The 20,186-nt window shown below is 36.1% G+C and overlaps 1 protein-coding gene across 4 annotated transcripts in view; it reads left to right on the top strand.

Moving 5' to 3' along the window:
• Positions 1-20,186, top strand: part of LOC145678547 (pyruvate kinase-like) — a 145,751-nt gene that overhangs the window by 119,877 nt on the left and 5,688 nt on the right. For all 4 annotated transcript variants that reach the window (XM_081748830.1, XM_081748829.1, XM_081748828.1 and 1 more), the window contains 3 exons: positions 5,021-5,266; positions 7,212-7,434; positions 16,495-16,651. In XM_081748830.1, coding sequence (XP_081604956.1) covers positions 5,021-5,266; positions 7,212-7,434; positions 16,495-16,651 — 626 coding nt within the window. The remainder of the gene's footprint in view (positions 1-5,020; positions 5,267-7,211; positions 7,435-16,494; positions 16,652-20,186) is intronic.

The following is a 20,186-nucleotide window of genomic DNA, read 5'->3' as shown; positions in this document are numbered from 1 at the left end:
CTCCATCGAGGATTGAACCTGATCCATTCGGCGTGTAGGTGGAATGTCCTATTGGCTTAATCATCGCGACAATAATCATATTTTAGAAATCCATAGTAAAGGAGTTATTATAGATTTCTCGAACGTTTTTTCTCGAATTCTCAAATACTTCCAAAAGTTTTTTACCTTTCTTAAATTCAAGTTCCCAATCTTCCCGGAATTCTGGACTGCTGCGAATCCTACAAAAATAATTTGAAAACAGTTTATATTTCCAGCTTGATTCATACACTTTTTCAAATTCTCTGTATCGTATGTATTCTGGTACTGTGCAGCATAATAGGAGGAGTTAGTACCCTTGAGTAGCTAAACAACCGCACTGCTTTTGACACACAGGTCCTTGACTTCCATTGGTGCTAGAGAGACAGTTTCCTGTGTTACCTGAAGGTCGTAGGCAATTGAGAGCTACTATAATTCAAAAATAGCAGACTACAGGTTAAAAGGGAGAAATTATAGCTTGTGTAGTCCATTCATTGCCTCTGTCATCCACGGTCAGAGCTATTTATAGGTTGAGAAAACTACAATTATTCAAATTAATATAAGGAATAATTCGGACTGCAGTCGCGAAACCTGGACCTCGTAGTATATCCTTAGGTAAAGATTAGTGTGTTAAATTCCGAAGAGTGGGCTCGAAAATTCTGTGTATTTTAATTATTTCCATGTATAAGAGAGGTATACCTATGTCCAAAACGATTGTCGCATATCTATAACTGTCATCTTGTAAGAATATAATTTGATAATGATTTTGCAGGGTACTTTTAATACTGATACCGTGTGTATAATCGGGAAATGTATATTTGTAATAAATTTCATAGGAAAAGAATTATAAATACGAAAATTAGAATGAGTAAAACAAAATGTTGCTAAATGGAAAAGAAAGTTTTATTTTCGTTTTATTGTTCTTATTTAGTGCTCTTTTGACATGAAATTTGCCACATACATGTTTTTGCCGATTATACACATACTAACATTATAAGAAACACCAGGCGAATTCGTTATCAAATTATATTCCTACAACAACATATTTATAGACATGCGACAATAATTTTGGACATGAATGTACATGGATTAAATTAAAGATTATTATAATTATGATTAATAATAATAATAATAATAAGTTGACACAGGATATTAGTAGAAATGAGAGTAATTGACTTCAGGCAAAGATCAAGACAGAGTATAGAAGGTAGTAGTAAGGAAGTGCATTTCTATAAAGGAGTATGTTATCCTATCAACGTGTGGTCTTCAAGCTGTAGCAAAGGTCTCCGATCTTCATCTTACAAAGACACTTTTCTTAATTCTGTTACTGATACTCATTCAATAAAAGAAGAATTGTTTGAATAAATGAAGTCAGCATTAGAAATTTTAGTTCAGGCTACATCATCCACACGTATGCAGGAGAAATTAAGCATTATTGAATGAAATAGAACTTTATTCCCAGGTTGCGTTAAATTTTATTTAGAACAATAATGGAGCCAAGATTTTTGTTCGCCTAAAAGTCCTACAGACATCGTCGGTGCTTCAGCAACTTCTTGTATATAACGATTTTCCTACATATTTTTTGCTTCTACCTTCAGTTTGCTGAGTGATCCGAAGGTCAAGACCGTTAAGTCTAAGTTAGTTCAGATTGTAAATTGAGTATTTGTTATTTGTGATTTTATGTAAAAGTACATTCCAAGGACTTTTTATTACCTATAAATTAGGAAGAGAGAAATCTAAATTAAAACCTAAAAACTAAAAACTTACCGCATCACTTGTATACTACAAGATGGACAGAAAATTTCTTGCATCATGTCGCAAGAAATGGAGCAGCGCCGAAGAAGAGGTGACGAGTGCCTCGAAACCATTTTGCACTTTTGAATGTTTTTGTGCAGTTTATCTTTTGTTAAATGAAGCATTGCCGATGGAATAAATACATATATGAATTCTGGATGGGCATAATTTCAGCAAATGATAATGTTCGTCTTTGTAAGATTACAAAGATGTGCCTGATTCTCTCATGAGAATGCAGTGTTAATGCGATAATTTTCCATTATGAATGAAATAATTGCAGAAAATTTGTAAGAAAGATTCTTCGGCAGCATCACGTGTAGTTCAGGATTCTATAATTGAAGCTGGTTGTCTAAGAGCTGAATTTAACTTTAAGATTCACAAAGCTGAAGAATCTCGCAAGAAACTGAAGTCAGAAAAGCACCTAAGAGCTACCGGAAAGAGTAAATAAAAAATAGATGAAACAGTTGCGTGATAAGATTAATTTATTGCACATGTGAAGGAGATTGCAAATAAAGTCTTTCTCAAATATATTTTCTCTCTCTCTCTCTCTCTCTCTCTCTCTCTCTCTCTCCCTCCCCAAAGAGAGAGAGAGAAATTTTTATGATTTTGATAAAATTTAGCAAAAGCTCGATTTTTGTGCTTGTGTAAAGTTCGAAACTTGCCCTTTTGAAATTCTTGAAAGAGTCTGAGATGAGGAAATTTGAGATTTTATATTTGCTTCTTTATGCAACAGGGGGTTATGAAGGATGGACGTACTCTTCAATATAAGCTGGGAACCACAATCGTAGCGTGAGTCTGGTGCAGTTTGCGAGTGCACAGACTGCCATGTAAGATCAATCCTCACAGTATTGGTTCGCTTTCAGGAAAACCGGATTGCAAGACCACTGCACTGGCCCCAGCTTGAAAATAACGCGACGGTACATCTCATTATGGGGATGGCTGGCCACATGGCCCATATCAACTAGATGCATTATTGTTGGCTTCACGCTATTTCAATGAGGCTCACACTAGCTCACGGAATGATGCTTGCGCTCACTAATTTCAATGAGGCTCACGCTAGCTCACTGAATGACGCTTGCGCTTACGAATGTAAATGAGGCTTATGCTAGCTCACTGAATGACGCTTGCGCTCATGAATGTCAATGAGGTTCATGCTAGCTTAGGCTCGCACTTGCTACGCTGTGAGCTTGGTTTCGCTATCCTCAATGAGACTCATATCTATTAACTTCAAAGCCAGTTGAGCCCAAGAGCCGTGCTCGTAAGTGGAACGTCCGTGGAAAGCACACATTAATCATCTGCTAATCCAAAGATGAGAGAAGGTTTGGAATTAATTAGCCATTGTATGAAAGTAACGTAGCTTGCATATATATTTAAATTGTTAAACAGTCACACAAAAGTAATCGTATTATATTATTTTTCAACTAAATAAAATAATTTGCTCAAGTGAAATCATAGATTATGCATAGTTAACACGCAGTGTAAATTGGTGAACCCCTTCCTAAGGTTTTCCAGGAGCGTTATTGCTACTTACAATGATACAGTGCTGGAAATTGGTATAAAGGCAGAGGGACATTTGAAAATAGGAGACAAAAATGCTGAGGATGGATAAAGACGATATATTTACAAAGTAATATTGTATACTGTACAAAATCAAAGGCTTATCGTTTGCTAATACGTCACTGGCACGCGTAGTTTACACAAAAAGAGAAATGAGACTATTGCCGGGTGGAAATTTGTATAAAGGCACTCACGGTTACTTGTCGTTTGTCGCCCTCTACACGTTCAGCACTACTCCTGATGCGCCTTTGAGAATCAGCTGACAGTGCGATAAGAGAAGCGCGAGTGTGAACGTGGGTCATGCCTCGCGGAAAATTGTTGTCGAGTGAGGAACAAGCACGTGTCTGTGCGAACAAAGATATGGGTCTGTCAAATCGGCAAATTGCAAAACGGTTAAATCGTTCAAGATGTGTAGTTGATAATTACGTTCGGTTAGGCGCACAATACGGAAAGAACGGGAAGTATGGTAGAACGAGAAAGCTCTCGGAGGCTGCGAAACGATGACTTGTGTGCAAGGCAAGGACTGGAAATTTGTCATCCTCCAAAATTGTTGCTTCTTGCAAGTTAACCAGTCACATCCAGAAGAGTGCGTCAAATTTTGATTCAAGATCCACATCTTACATTCAAGAAACGGAAGTGTAAACTACCTCTTAGTGCGACCCACAAGCAGGCGCGACTCCAGTTTACGGAAACGCATATGTCGTGGACATCCGAATGGAATCATGTTGTGCGTAATGATTAGAAATAGTTCAATTTAGATGGTCCAGATGGTTTTCAATACTATTATCATGACCTTTAGGGAAGAGGAGAAAGTGCAAATGAGCAGAAATTTTGGAGGAGGAAGTATTATGATTTGAGCAGCGTTTTGTGTTAAAGGTATATCCAATATTGCATGGCTCAACAACAAAATGAATTCATCAACGTACACAGAGATGTTAGAAATAGAATTGCTGCGGATGTATGAGAAGTTGAACGATCAGAACCTAATTTTCCAGCAGGACAATGCTGCTATCTGTAGGGCAGCAGCAACTCAAAAGTGGTTTCAAGATAAAGGCATCAAGGCTATGGAGTGGCCAGTGAGAAGTCCGGATCTTAACCCGATAGAAAACCTATGGGGCATCCTTGCGCGCGATGTTTATTGCAATGGACGGCAATTTGGGACGATTGCTGAGTTGAAAATCGCGATACGAGAAGAGTCGTCAGCGATTCCACTGCAACAACTAAGATACCTCATAAACACAATGCTGAAGCGTATGTTCCAACTCATTCAGAAGAAAGGAGAGTCAATTGAGTACTGATCATCTATTTTCCATTCTGTATTTTTTGTCAAAGACAATGGATACCTTTATAATAATTTCCACCCGAAAATGATCTTTCTTTCTTTTTTTGAGTAAACTACGCGAGCCAGTGACGTATTGCAAATGATACGCCTTTGATTTTGTACAGTATACAATGTTACTTTGTAAATATATCATCTTTACCCATCATCGGCAATCTTGCCTCCTCCTATTTTCAAATGTCCCTCTGCCTTTATACCAATTTCCAGCACTGTATTACGCTTGAGCGTGTATGTATTTGTGAATAGTTTATTATTTAGTTATTTGGTATTACTGATATTTATTTTTATGTAATATTCCTTTTTTGTATTTTACAGGTTGGGAAACCAGTTATCTGTGCTACTCAAATGCTGGAGTCTATGGTAAAGAAACCTCGCCCTACACGAGCTGAATCCTCCGATGTAGCAAATGCCATTCTGGATGGAGCAGATTGTGTCATGTTGTCGGGAGAAACTGCGAAAGGAGACTATCCATTGGAATGCGTACGAACTATGGCCAACATTTGCAAAGAAGCTGAATCAGCATTATGGCATAAGCAATTGTTTGTGGATTTGGCAGATAAGGTAACTAGTGTAAATATAGCAAAGGAAAAGTAAAAACGTGTAAACTAGGAGCTACATCGAGGTTAATGGCCTCATAATAAAGAAGCAGAAGTATTGTTTTAATTTTTAAACAGGATGTTCACATTCTGGAAAGTCAGTGAAACTTAGGGAAAAGTCAGAGAAGTAAAAATGTACAGGGAATGGCAGATTGGTCAGGGAAAGTCGGGGAAAAATCGATTTAAGTCCATTGTTCAATTATGGAATTTATCAAATAGAAGTGTTAATTTCTCTAATGTTACTGGATGCAAAATGTGGTGTTTCCAATGATATTGAGGGAGACACTGTTCTCTGAAATTGTTGTTAAAACTAATGTTTATGAAATCTTTGACCTGTTTATTGCAATAGGCAGTATTATAATGCTGTGCAATTGGTATTATAATGTGTGAGTATATAACGTGTATTTTTTTCATATCTTAAGTACTTTGTATACCACACACTTTCGTTTGTAACTGTACATTTTGTATAATATGTAATCAATATCGGCTGAATGCATATGGGTAAATTTACATTCTTTCGGATTAAAGAAATTAGAAAAAAGAAACAGAAGTGTAGAGAGAACAACTAGCTATGGGGAAGGTGAAGGTTGGAGTTTTCTTTCTTTTTTTCTGTGTTCTTAAATTATTCAATGATCAGGGAAATCTGGAATTTTAGTCATGGAAAGCCAGGAAAAAGTCTGATTTTTTTTTTCCGCCAAATTGTGTGGACACCCTGTTAAATTAACCTTGCAAGTAAGAACAAACCTATTTCTTCTTCATCCGTTAATGTGATTATTGTACTCCATTTACAATTGTTTAGTAACAATGTTCATATTTTACGTTGAAATTTGCTAGATTAAATTACCACAGCTGCTTCACCTATTGCTTCACACAACTCTTACCTAAGCATTCCAGATTAATAAGTTAAATTAAGAAATCAGTATTTATCATTCCTTCATTTTAATTCATTTTAGCTGCCTTCTCTCTAGAAGAACTTCTTTTATATCTTCAGTATTTCAAATAATAATAATAATAATAATAATAATAGTTTTGTATATTACACAATATTCAAGCTAAATAAGACTAAATTTCTGCGTTGAAGTTTTATACTCACTCTCTTACAATTATAGTTAGAGCCCTTTTTTAACCGGATACTAGAAGAGACGTTGACCTACAGTTTAAAGTGAAATGCAGCAGGGACAGAGGAACTCTCTCATACAAGTTCTCTATTCAAAATTTAATATGCATGTAAAAGTCATTGATTTTAACTTTTCAGGTTTGTTCGAATTCATTAATTGTACTTGAAATACTTATTTCAGATTGCCAAATTCGCTCTCAGACGAGCACGCAACAAGCAGTTCGTCTATATATATTGATAACCAATTGATAGTTCTCTCATATTGTCCACAAGTTTCATAGACCTATACGATGATTTATCTCATACACTTGGTGGTGTTATTTTAACTCAGAAACTGTGTACTTTAACTTACTTTTAGTATTACTCTTTACAATATAAACTGGTTTCATATTGTGTGTGGATATTTTAATTATTTCGCAGTCGTCAAAAAACGTAACATCTGAGTGAGAGCACTTTCCGTACAAGTGCATAATTTTTGAAGTCAGATTTTTATTTTAACTATAGTTCGTGTAATGGATAAAGCTCTAATATTTCATCCTTACATGCTTAGTATATTAGTTGTTTGTTCAGCAGTAAACACAGTGAGAAAGCATACTACATATACAATTTAAATATAATGTGACTCCTACGTGAAAAAGAAAGCTTATTGTGGAAAATATGTGCAATTCGAATCAAAAAATCTAAAAGTGAAACCTTGTAATCTTCGATTAGTTAATATAGTTTCTCTAGTTTGTTTTTATGCCGTGCGAGATGAATGATAAACAATGTTTTAAACAATTATTTTTCTTTGTAGGTGAAACCTCCAACGGATACTGCTCACACGATAGCAATTGCTTCTGTAGAAGCATCATTTAAATGTTTGGCTTCAGCGATTATTGTGTTAACTACAACAGGTCGTTCGGCGAGGCTTATCTCCAAGTATCGCCCTCGATGCCCTATTATAACTGTAACTCGCAACTTGCAAGTTGCCAGGCAGTGCCATTTGTGGCGAGGAATTCTTCCACTAAATTATACAGGTATTTTTCGTTGTGTCTTTAAGGATTTATGAAATTTAAATTTCTTAAAGCCATATATCGTAGTCAGGGTAGGAATTATAGTCTCTAGAGTTGTTCAAATTTATTGATTTTTCCCATTCTCGTCTGTCATAAAAGAATCATTTTTGGAACACAAAATGTCATGACATGTCATGTTATTAAGTTATATTTCGAACTATGAAATGAATTTAGAAAATTTTAATTACAATAGTAACATTCATATATTTTATTCACATTGACATTCATTCATTTTGTTCATATACTTCATTTATTCCTTCATTCAATATAGTTCATTTATTTCTATAGTTTGTTACAGCACGTTGGCTATTTTACACTGAAGCATGTAAGAACAGTTACAGGAAAACAAATAATTAACAAAATAAGAACAAAAATATACCAACAAAAATTTATATTGTGGGTAAACCATTGTGGTTTGTACTGAAATATTAATTCGGATATTCGGAGCGCATAGTACTTTTTAAATTAATATTTATATTCTTTATGCTCGATACCCATAGAAAGAATGTAATTGAAATGGAATAGATATGCTGAAGAAAATAGAAGTGATAATATTGCAGTAATATTTCATCCTGTCCCGAAAGAAAAGTCATTGGTTTCGTATATTGTTTGTTGGTCTTGCTTAAAGTAGAACGTTTTGACAAATTTGCATCATCAGAGGTACTTCCGTGGTGATACAGAACAGCTGCACCCATGGTTAAAAGGGCAGAGTTTTCGAAAGCTGTAGATTATTACCTTTCAAAAGGTAAAATAAATGAAGAAGTAGATGATATTATGAAACATTCCTACTGAAGAGAGAAATATTGCGTTAAAAGCTAAAAATAGTCATTTTTCTTATGGATTGTCTGACAGTTTTCCCATTCAGTGATTTCGTTTTTACAAACATAGTTTTCAATTTAATAAGTAATAACATTTAAAATAAATAATATTTAAAATAGACATATATTGGAAAGTGATCGACTATTTATGGAGTAGTTTTAGCAATGTGTGAACAATAGTTTGTCGTAAGTGTATTTCTAAATACCCTTTTATTTCTAATACGAGGGGGGACCCAAAAGAAATCGTATTGAAAGAGCGCTGCCGTTCCTAGGCATAGTAGAAAGTTCTCCTGCTAGGTGGGTCTAGTAGAGACCTTCCCAAATCAATTGGTCAAGCGGCGTCTGCGTAGGAAGTTAACGTTTGATCGTATTATTGTTTTTCTCAACTGTTCTCGTTTGCCGCCTGCGAAATCGTTATGGCAGATTCAAAGGAATTAGGGGGCACGGTGGGTCAGTGGTAGAGCGTTCACCTCCGGTGCTTGGGGTCCCTGGTTCGATCCTAGCTCGCGCCGTGTGGACTTTGTGGTGGACAAACACCGTGCTCGTGGGTTTTCTCGGGGTTCTCCCGTTTCCTCCCACTTTCTTCATTCCACCATTTCACTCATCTCTCGTCATCACCGTCTCCTTTAGCCTAACCGGCATAACTGTGGGACGTAAAACTTAAAGATTCAAAGGAACAAGGAGTGTGTTGCTTCCTACTTGGAAAATCGGAAACTAAAACTTACCAAATGCTTCAACGGGCTTTCAAGAAGGATACTATGAACCGCACAGAATTTTTTGTGTGGTTTGGGCGCTTTAAGTGTGGTGAGATGAGTGTTGAAGATCATGCTCGTTCTGGGTGCTCTTCATCATTTCGAAACGACGAAAACATCGAACAAATCTGCCCCAAAATCAGCGAGGATCGTCGTTTCAAGATCGATGGTATTTCAAAACAGGCAAGAGTGAGTTGGAGCTCGTGCCAGCGTGAGGTTTTGCAAATGAGAAATGTTGCCGCTAAGTTTGTTTCTCGCCTGCTCACACAGGATCAAATCATTTGAGCCAGGACTTGAAAAATCAGATTGAAAGTGATCCAAACTTTTTGACTAACATGATGACATTTTCCGAGAATTAAACAAAATCTAAAAGGAAAATGTTTTTATGGTGTAGAGGCTGTAAAAAGAACTTCGCAGAGTGCATTGGACGATATAAAAGTTCCAGAAGTGCTTCAAACAGTAGGAAAGAAGATGGGAGAAATGAATCGCATTTAATGGAGAGTACTTTGAAGGAGACTGAAAGAATTTTGTAAAAAATGTAATAAATTATTTTTTAGATCGAAAGTCCGGTTTCTTTTGGGTCCTCCCTTGTACTTCATAGATTTATTGTTTAAATGTGATTCTTGAGAATACATTCTACATAATAATTGTAACAAGTGAAATAGATGGAAAATGCTAATATAGAGGGATGAAAGTTGTAAGACAATAAAATACGCAAAACCGTATCTTCAGTGACTAAACATGGAACGGATACGGACAAATCCAGAGGTGATATCAAGATGATTTCAAGTGATTTATTAACTATCAGTAGATGTTCACTCTGATTTGCAGTATTGACCAACTTGATTGGTATTATCCTTAGTTTACACGATCTCGGATTTTTTCTGTTGAATACTGGAACAACAATAATGAGATCATTACCGTCTCAATATTTCAGCACTGACCATACATACATACATACATACATACATACATACATACATACATACATACTAGGGATGGCCGGATCCGAAGATCCGGATCTGATTGGGTCCGGATCCTTTGGATCCGGATCTCGGATCTGGATCCGGATCTCGGATTTCGGATCTGGATCCGGATCTCGGATCTGGATCCGGATCTCGGATCTGGGTCCGGATCTCGGATTTCGGATCTGGATCCGGATCTCGGATTTCGGATCTGGATCCGGATCTCGAATCTCGGATCTGGATCCGGATCTCGAATCTCGGATCTTGATTCTTATCCAAACCCACATCCCATCCAAATTATGATAAACTTGAATATCTAAAATTCGCCGAAAGTAATTTCACTAAGTCCTGACAGTGAAGAAGAGAACAGAAAATTAAGACGAATATTGACAAGTCTATTTGTTTCCTTCATTCTACTCTAAAGATCAAATGTTTGGCTTACTTAAGAAAAAAAAAAATGATCCGGATGAGAGTTCGAATGTCGAATCTAGTTCCACTCGGTTGCAGGACCGAGATGAATATTTAAAATTCCTCAATGCACCTATTTCATTGACAGTTAAGAAAACATAAACAGTTAAGACAAGTATTGACTACTTTTTACGTATATTATCTTGCTCAGTCTGCTCAAAATATCAAATGTATACCCTACAATTAGATTTAATAATTATTTAGTAAATCACAATATAAGCACCGAGAATAAACTATGAATTTTGGTGCCTCTTATCTAGATTTGAAATTTCGGATTCATACATAGAATCAGGCTGAAATATAAATATTTGAGATCTGGAAACCGAAACATGTGCTAGTACCAAGATCGTAGCCGTTTGTACAGTGGCGTATTTACGATTTTGTTTCGGGGGGAGGCTTTGCTAACTTTCGGGGGGAGGCTTTGCCTGAAAATGTGAAAATTCTGCAAGATATTTCATATAGTTTACTATAGTAAGTACGATTTCGGGGGGGCTTAAGCCCGGAAGCCTCTCCCCTAAATATGCCATTGCGTTTGTACCTAGATAATGCGAGCGGAAGGCACTAATTCCGCATGTAGTTTGAGGAACACGAGAAATTAAAAACAGATAAATATTCTTTTTCAGGAGTAAGTCGCGCTTTAACATGACTTTTCATGAGTGTTGTGTTCAAATATGAAAACTGTAATGACAACTTGTTTGAAATAAAAACCTTTTCATTTTTAACAATAAAGTTAGGTACTTTCAGATTGGAGAAAAATTAGCAAGGCACATACCACTGATTAGGGTGCTGATTCTTATGGAAGCTTTCACTTGAACCGGAAGATTTCCTCATGTTAGTATCGGATTGCCACAATTCACCTTGCTGAAAGACGTGGTTTATCAGGAGGTCGGACAAGATTCTTTTGAACGTAGCCTGTAGACTGCTTCTAGTCTCAATTATTCCCATATAACAAGACTAGCCATATACATAGTTGGTTCGAAATAAGTTAAAATATCACTAATTGACCTTAAGGGGATAATCGTGATTTAAATATTCGTAAATCAGAAGAGATGTGAAAGTTAAGCGGTAAAATAAATCCGATAATTCCGGAATAAAGAGATTTATTTGCAACCTAATGATAGCAATAAAACTCTTTATGTAACATTTTCAAAGCTAAAATTAACAGTTATCTTCTTGAAGAGGGTTTACGGCAACATAGAATATTACAAATCCAATTATTATAAGTAGTACCTCTGACAGCCCTGCATTTCACATCACCATCGCCCTTCATCCTGACAAGTGGGCAATTCACTTACCCACAATGACTTTTCAGGAGTTCCAGTGACATCAATATCTCAGTTTGGGTTTGGGATCATGCTTCGGTGAACCTTGACTATCACCATCAGCAGCTATTAGAGAATCAGAACTTATTTCTGTATTAGATAATGTGGGTAACTATAGCTTTTCGTCTATAGAAGTCGGAGAGTGTATGGTATTATCGCAGGAAATATTTGATACATAAAACTTAGATTGTCAGTATTTAGGAGCAACTTTTAAAATAATCAGTTACTGTAAATGTGCTACAGATTAGCCGAGAAAACCCGACAGCCATAGTCGAGTGGTCTGCGGCATTAGGCTGTGGATCCTTTTACTGTAAATGTCTTGCATTTAAATCCCGCTTCAAATGAACGTAAGCCCGATGATAGGAACCAAAGGACTGTCGTGCCAAGAATTTAATTTGTTTTAATTATCACAAATGCATTCTTTATTATTAAATTTTATCCAATATTTTCTTTTCAACCAGTTTGCGAAACTCAGAGCTAGCTACTTGTTTTCTTTTTAATTCATGTTCATAGTTAGCACAACTAATCACTAAGGAAAAACAATCATTTCAATAAAATTCACTTCGCGTCTTTCGTAGCTCTAAGTTATTTTCAGCTTTTTAAAAAAAAGCTGAATGGCGTTTTATCACTTTCCCCTCGCTTTCCCTATTTTTTTTCTAGTTTTACCTATGTTTCTTTGCACGGATATTGCGCCTATATGCACGTGCTTAATTTGTTCGTTTACAAAAGCGGGCCATTTTCCTGCCACTATAGAAAGTAGAGTGCCCTGTATCAGAGAAATATTAATTGACGTATGTAAGTGAATATATCTGTGATGAAGTCATAATTTCTCAGTTTTTGCATCGCACATAGTTTCCTCATCCTCATTAATCTCTTCACCCCCGCTTCCTGAATTCCAGTTCTGGTATTCTTTCTTGAGCAAGGCCTATTTAATGGGAGACTGATGTCTCATGTAGGCTTATTAACTATATCATTAGCAATAAAGAAAGTAGGGTTTAATTTGCACTAATTTTAGAACATTACGTTAATTAAATAATAATAATAATAATACGGAGTGAGCTCAGGCTACTTGTTAGGATTCTTGCTTCGCAATTGGATTATACCGGGTTAGAATTCGGAGACCAGCCATCCTGACTGAGGATTTTCCAGGGTTGTTCCTCAGTTATACTGGACAAATGCTAGGTTAGTACCTTGATCTAAGGCTCTGGAGACCTTCCTTCCATTCCTTTCCCAATGTTTTCATCTGTTGATTATTACAGTGTAAAGTGGCCTCTGAGGATGTATCTGGTAGCTTATAGTAAATAAACAATAACGACTTAATATATCGTCACGAAACGTGTGGGTTAATTTAACTATAGCCTTACAGTCCCAATAGATAGCTAAAGTTTTAATATTAATTTCCTGACTTTTAAATACTATTTTCATATTGTTTCAGCTTTCCATTTTCTCATGTATGTTCCACCGAGAATTGAACCTGAGATCACATGAACAAATGCGAATATGATAAATATTTTTGAACACTTTAATATACAAAACACAAAACGCTTCAATGATACGATGCATGGATATGTTTTGGTTACGTCCTGCAATGTATGATTAAAGAAACCTGGAGGGTGAGGAAGAAATAACAGAAATCTCTTTTATATTTACTCCTTCAACAAACTCCTGACCTCAGAAGGGCAAGCCGTAAGTTAGGTAATAAAGTCGTACAACGAACACTTTTATTAATACTAATAATACTACTACACAACCATATCGCTCTCCTGAAATTCTCGTGTGTATGTTTACAGATCTACTGTTGTTCCACGCCAACCAGTCTATATTTTTTGTTGTACCTTCGAAGTGAAAGATTTGTTGATGGTTGGACTCTAGTGAGTCAGAAACTACTATTAATAAAGAGTTCGTTTTGTCCAGTATTCCTGCTATTAGAAGGGTCTTATCTAAAAGATATTTCATTTGTATATGAGAAAATAAGAAAGTTTATGTAAGAAAGTAAATATTGCAAGGTTAAAATAACATAAAGAACAAAGGTAGCACAAACGTGTTATGGAAACATTTAAAAGCACAGCATCCTACTATATTAGTGAATCCGAAAAAAGTTTTGACGAATTTTAGATATTCAATTTTATCATCACAATTTCAGATGTAGGTTTGGATACGAATCAATATCTGAGATCCGGACCCAGATCCGAGATCCGAATTTCGGATCCGGATCCGAGATTCGAATCCGAGATCCGGATCTGAGATTCGAATCCGAGATCCGGATCTGAGATTCGGATCCGAGATCCGGATCTAGGTTCGGATTCGGCAAGATCCGGATCCGGATCTCACTGGATCCGGGATATCCGGATCCGAAAATTTTTGGCCATCCCTAATACATCCATCCATCCATCCATCCATCCATCCATCCATCCATCCATCCATCCATCCATCCATCCATCCATCCATCCATCCATCCATCCATCCATCCATCCATCCATCCATCCATCCATCCATCCATCCATCCATCCATCCATCCATCCATCCATCCATCCATCCATCCATCCATCCATCCATCCATCCATCCATCCATCCATCCATCCATCCATCCATCCATCCATCCATCCATCCATCCATCCATCCATCCATCCATCCATCCATCCATCCATCCATCCATCCATCCATCCATCCATCCATCCATCCATCCATCCATCCATCCATCCATCCATCCATCCATCCATCCATCCATCCATCCATCCATCCATCCATCCATCCATCCATCCATCCATCCATCCATCCATCCATCCATCCATCCATCCATCCATCCATCCATCCATCCATCCATCCATCCATCCATCCATCCATCCATCCATCCATCCATCCATCCATCCATCCATCCATCCATCCATCCATCCATCCATCCATCCATCCATCCATCCATCCATCCATCCATCCATCCATCCATCCATCCATCCATCCATCCATCCATCCATCCATCCATCCATCCATCCATCCATCCATCCATCCATCCATCCATCCATCCATCCATCCATCCATCCATCCATCCATCCATCCATCCATCCATCCATCCATCCATCCATCCATCCATCCATCCATCCATCCATCCATCCATCCATCCATCCATCCATCCATCCATCCATCCATCCATCCATCCATCCATCCATCGTGCTGTGGTCCAATGTTAATGAAACTAGTGTGACTTGGCGCATTGCCAGCTTGGAAAAGTGCATCATTCGCTGGACGGACGAAATATCAGGAAATTGCTGCCACACAGTATCGCAGCCGCCGTCGTTTCACGGTCTGAAGAGGACAATTCAGAGTATAAACTTCTTTTGGTGGCCACCATAATTAAATCGCATTTTACGATCATCGGTGATCCACTTTGCATGTTCTCGGCATCATTTTCTTGGCGGTGATCAGCGGCTTAGAAATTGCAAGCAGACTGCGAATGTTGAAGTTGTGCAACTCGCTTCGGATTGTGATTGTCGCAGTAGGCTGTTCCAGGTGCTAGTTGATTTCCGCAGTCACTTTTGCTTCATTGGTAATCTCCTTGGTAATCTCCTCAGTGCTCGGCGATCCGTGTGACCGAGGCTTTTCTTCCGCCCAGTATTACTCTTCAGAGATATAATTTTGCCGTAATTTCTGCATCGTCACTTTCGGTACAGTTCCTCACGACACACACACTGCCTACCGTAGATTCACTTGCACCAACTAACCGCGTATCAACAATGTGCCTGTTGGAAACTCGAGAGGTCGAGGTCTCCAATTTTGCATCACTACTGTCTCTCAGCTTCCATACATGCCTTCGTTCTACCCCGCCTGACGTAGTAATTACCTAATACAGCACGAAAAGCTGCCAGATGCTGCTCACCTACTTTTGGGCCACCCTGTATATATACTAGAACTACTAAACAAATTCATCAATAGTACCGCACTCATTCTTTCCTCTTTTAACTCTTTTTTACACATTAAGATCACAAATCACGCTTAATAATATGTATTTTATTAGCATTCTGGGAAGCACAGTGGTGGAGCACTCACCTTGGTTTGGTATGAGGTGTCCCTGATCCGATTCCAGGCCAAATGAGTGTAAGGAACTATATAATGTCCATGGATTCCCTTGGTATTTTCCAGTTTTCAAATTTGTTTCCCAAATGTCAAATTTTAAATAACGTACTTGGATCATACCAACACTCTGACGATGTTTGTGTTTCCAAGAAACTGTCTTCAAAAGGAAAGGGCTAAAGCATTGAGATACAGGAAAGGAATCCCAATGTTGTTATATGAAAATCACATGATTATTTAGATATTTTACAGCAACACACACACACACACAATCTCTCTCTCTCACACACACTCACACTCTTGAAGTACTGAACAGGAGTACCTAACTTTTGAATTACAGGTTATGAGAAGAAAAAAAAATAGATATATCAAAATTAAAGCATCTGTTTTTTTCACGCGGCTGTCCTATTTGTGTTGATGAGAGCATGCAAGGTGGTTGACAGTTGGCATTCGACTGGACGTTATGATTGTGTTGTCCCTTTTTATCTATCCCCTAATGACAATGACCCATTATAACTAGAAAGCTCAGTTCTTTTATTGAGTGCTTTCAGTATTTAGCTGCTTATAAAAATAATCACGAATCTTTATTCTGGTTTTTGTATGTAGTTTTCGTGATATATTATTCCCTTTTCAGCTGCTCCTTTGCCTGATTGGTTGAAGGATGTAGATGCAAGAGTCCAGTTCGGCATTCAATTTGGGAAGAACCGCAAGCTAGTGAAGTCAGGTGACGCTGTTATTGTGATCACAGGTTGGCGCCAAGGAGCAGGATTTACAAATACCATGAGAGTAGTGTACGTATAAAAATTTTACATATCTGGGTCTCATAATGCAGGGTTTCGTTATTGTTTCGTTAAGTAATGTTGTTTGAGGTAACTTAGGTGCATCGTAATTATGAGGTTTCTACAATTTTTATTTTTTCTGCAAATTTTTAGCAAACTAAGGCCGAATAGATATAAAATAAATTTTCGAAGTAAATTTTTTTTCAGATTACTCACATGTGCCAAAATTGTCTTTCGGGTTAGAAGTGTTCTTTATAGTAACGAAATGTTGAGACATTTGGAGACATAATGCGTTCTCTTTCCATTATTGTACTGTATCTTAACAGTGATGGCTAATGCTGTTGAATGTATAATTCACTCTTTAATTGAAATATTCGGTCTTGGATTGATGTTGGTTTAAAGTAACTTCTATAAATATGGTAGTTTCGTTATATTCTAAATGTATGAGCATAGTCATACTTGAAGAAAGAAGAAAGAAAGAAAAGAGACTTGAAATAACAATGTGTACGTAATCTTTCTGCTATATTAGTGAGATGGTGCACGAGTTACCTCAACTTTCTGTAGAGAAACAACATAAAAGTGTCACAGATAGCAGCGCTGTCTTGTATTAATCGTGTGTAGATTCAGTGATGTGATATTAATGTTAGTTATTTGTGTATTTATATTATATATTTATTTTATCTTTATTGCATTAATTTATTGCACTTCTATTTGAACTATTTATGTAAAGATGTACTTAGTTTTGTGCGTAGCTGAAAAACGTATCAAATGATAAACTATAGCAGAATGCAGAGTTACAACAGAAAGAAGCTTCAAGCTGTTAATACTTGAGTCTAGTATTCGTGTTGTTCGCACTTGAATAACGACGGGTGTGTAAGTTTACCAAGTAAGTGTCATTAGTTACACATTGGATGACAATTCTGTTTTATAGAGTAATTAGATTGATACATACTCGTTGAAATATAATTGGGTTGATATTTATAGAGTAATTGGGTTTTGTTCATTACCATGGATCCATATTTGTGTTAACGTTTTGAGCTTGAGTTATTTTCCTGTAGAATTGTTTCTAGATTTCTGGAAGATTACTGAGTCGGATTAGGATGATAAAGGAAGAATATTAGATCCCAGTCTGCAAAATTGTTTTTCTTTTCTTTTGCGCAGTAAGACAATTAGATATAATTGGCTATTGAGCGTATGGAACACATTAACAGAAAGAAGAAACATTCGATTCATTGTAGTTTTTACAATTGGATATAGATTTTTGGAGCTATTAAAATGTGTGTTAATTACGATATCCATAGAATTGTACGTAAATGTCTTTGGTTAATACAGCAACTCTATATCGAGTAAGAATAGACAGGGTTTTAAGCGAAAAAGAAATTGCGAATTGGTCTTAGCAGAATTACAAATGATAATTTCAGTTTCATAACTTTAGTGTAAAATGTCTAGCATAGTGTGTACAGTAATGCTGTGTGTATTCCTAATTTGGCACAGGTCAAGTTACTAACGGGAATATTTCCAGACGTAAGTTCCTAAAATTAAAGATTCACATTGTGATACTGTAACATTCCAAAGTGATATAACAGATATATAACTTATTTGAAAAGTTTACAGGTTTATTATTATTATTATTATTATACGAAATCCACATTAAATGCGTCGAATTATTCGAAAACTTAAGCTTTTCTGTGTTTTCGCTTTAAAAAATTTGAAATTATAATTTGTGGTTTGAATAGGTAAGATTACATTTATAAATGATTGATATTGCGGCACAAATAAAATTTTACCAAAACAAGCTCTTACTATTACTAATCTGTGTTTTACTGTTTCGGCAATATATTATTGTCTTCATTAGACGTATTATCCTGTTTGATATGTGTGATTAAGTAATGATATATTGCTGTAAGTGTAACACAAATTAGTAATGGTAAACATTCGCTTTGGTCAGATTTTATTTCTATTTAAGTAACATGAGTAAGTTAATATCTGCTAATTCGTGTAGCTTTTGTGTCAATTGAAGAAAAGAAAGAAAAAAAAGTATTTCGACAAATAGAAATGAAATGTAATGACATAACTTGAATAGAAATGTAATAATTTGCGTGCTACTAGTATAGTTTCTTGTGCTTTATAAAGAACATTATTATTTCGTAATTAACTTAGATTAACTTTACCAGATTACTTTACTTAATTAACTTTACCAGAAAATAATAATAATGTGATCTTGAAGCGGAGTGTAAATTTCAATTGAGTAGTAATCGCGCAATATAAATACCCGTTACAATGTGTATGTAAGAAAACAGAGAAAATGTTATAATACGCGTATTTGCCTTAGATTTTATTTCATTGAATTAAAAGAAATTAATGTCATTGAAAATATAAAGCACTAATGTTATTACAAAACGACAGCAGTTGAATTAATTGCAACGATTTAGGCTTTTAGGTGATGAATTATCAAAATTTGATCTGATATATCTTCACTCGATTTCGTGTTTTTCACTTATATAAGTGCCCTTAAAATAATTTTTAGTGTTATTTCAGTGCATTTTTTTAAAAGGAACTAGTTACATATTTTTATGTTGAGTCAAAGTAAGAGAAATACTGTGTTCTAAATGGATTAGGTATGTAATAAATCAGTAGTTGACTAGTCCATTTCTTGTGTTAGAGACTCATTATGGTAGTTTTACACTTGAAGTATTAATGGTGGTGGGTTTGTTGTTGATTGCTCTTAGTTTTGCTCTTCTCAACAATTAATTGATATTAATATGAGCGCACATTTAAATGTAATTGCACATGCACTTGTACGTAAAGATATACATTTTTAGTAAGGGTTAGAGGTGGCTTCATATTTTTAAAATTAAAGCAAAAGTAATAAACATCGTATTTCGTGTGAATTCTCTCTGAAGAGCTAAATCATTTTTTTTTTTTTTTTCTTCTTTGCAAAGCATACACAGATCATAGTAGTTCATCTACTATCCTTTTGAACTATTAAGAATATTTTCTTCCTTGGACGCATTAACAACTTATAGATACTTAGTGACCAATAAACCTTTTAATGACATTAATACCTTACTGCCCTCCACTTACCTCAAAACCTTACAAAATTTAACCTTGTTGAAATAGAAAAGTACAAATATTTCGCTGTGTTCGAATCATAAAAAGACTTTCCTAGTATATTATTTTTCAAATTCGGGAAATTCATTTCATTGAACGCAAGTATTGTCTACTGTTGTGCATGTTCGAACAGAATGTGAAATGTTGAATGGTTGTCTACATGGAGATTTTCCATCTCACTGTATGAACTCGGAAGAATGTCTTCATCAAACTCTTCCTACGAGTCGTATCCGCCTTAAAAAAGAAAGGGAGAAGAAAAAAAGCTGGTGACAGGTGTGCAGCAGAGACTTTTTAACGAATTGTTCAGAATCCACATTTTAAAAATGCAAATGGTATTTGAGCAGTAAAGCATACCAAACTAGTTTTAACTGCATTACAACATATTGATACCAAAGTATAAGGAAAATTTAATTAACTTATTACGTTAGAAATCATT

Source organism: Thermobia domestica, chromosome 2 (assembly GCF_964235325.1).
Source record: "Thermobia domestica chromosome 2, izTheDome1.hap1.1, whole genome shotgun sequence".
NCBI classification, from domain to species: Eukaryota; Metazoa; Arthropoda; class Insecta; order Zygentoma; family Lepismatidae; genus Thermobia; species Thermobia domestica.
This window is presented reverse-complemented; position numbering and strand designations above follow the sequence as displayed.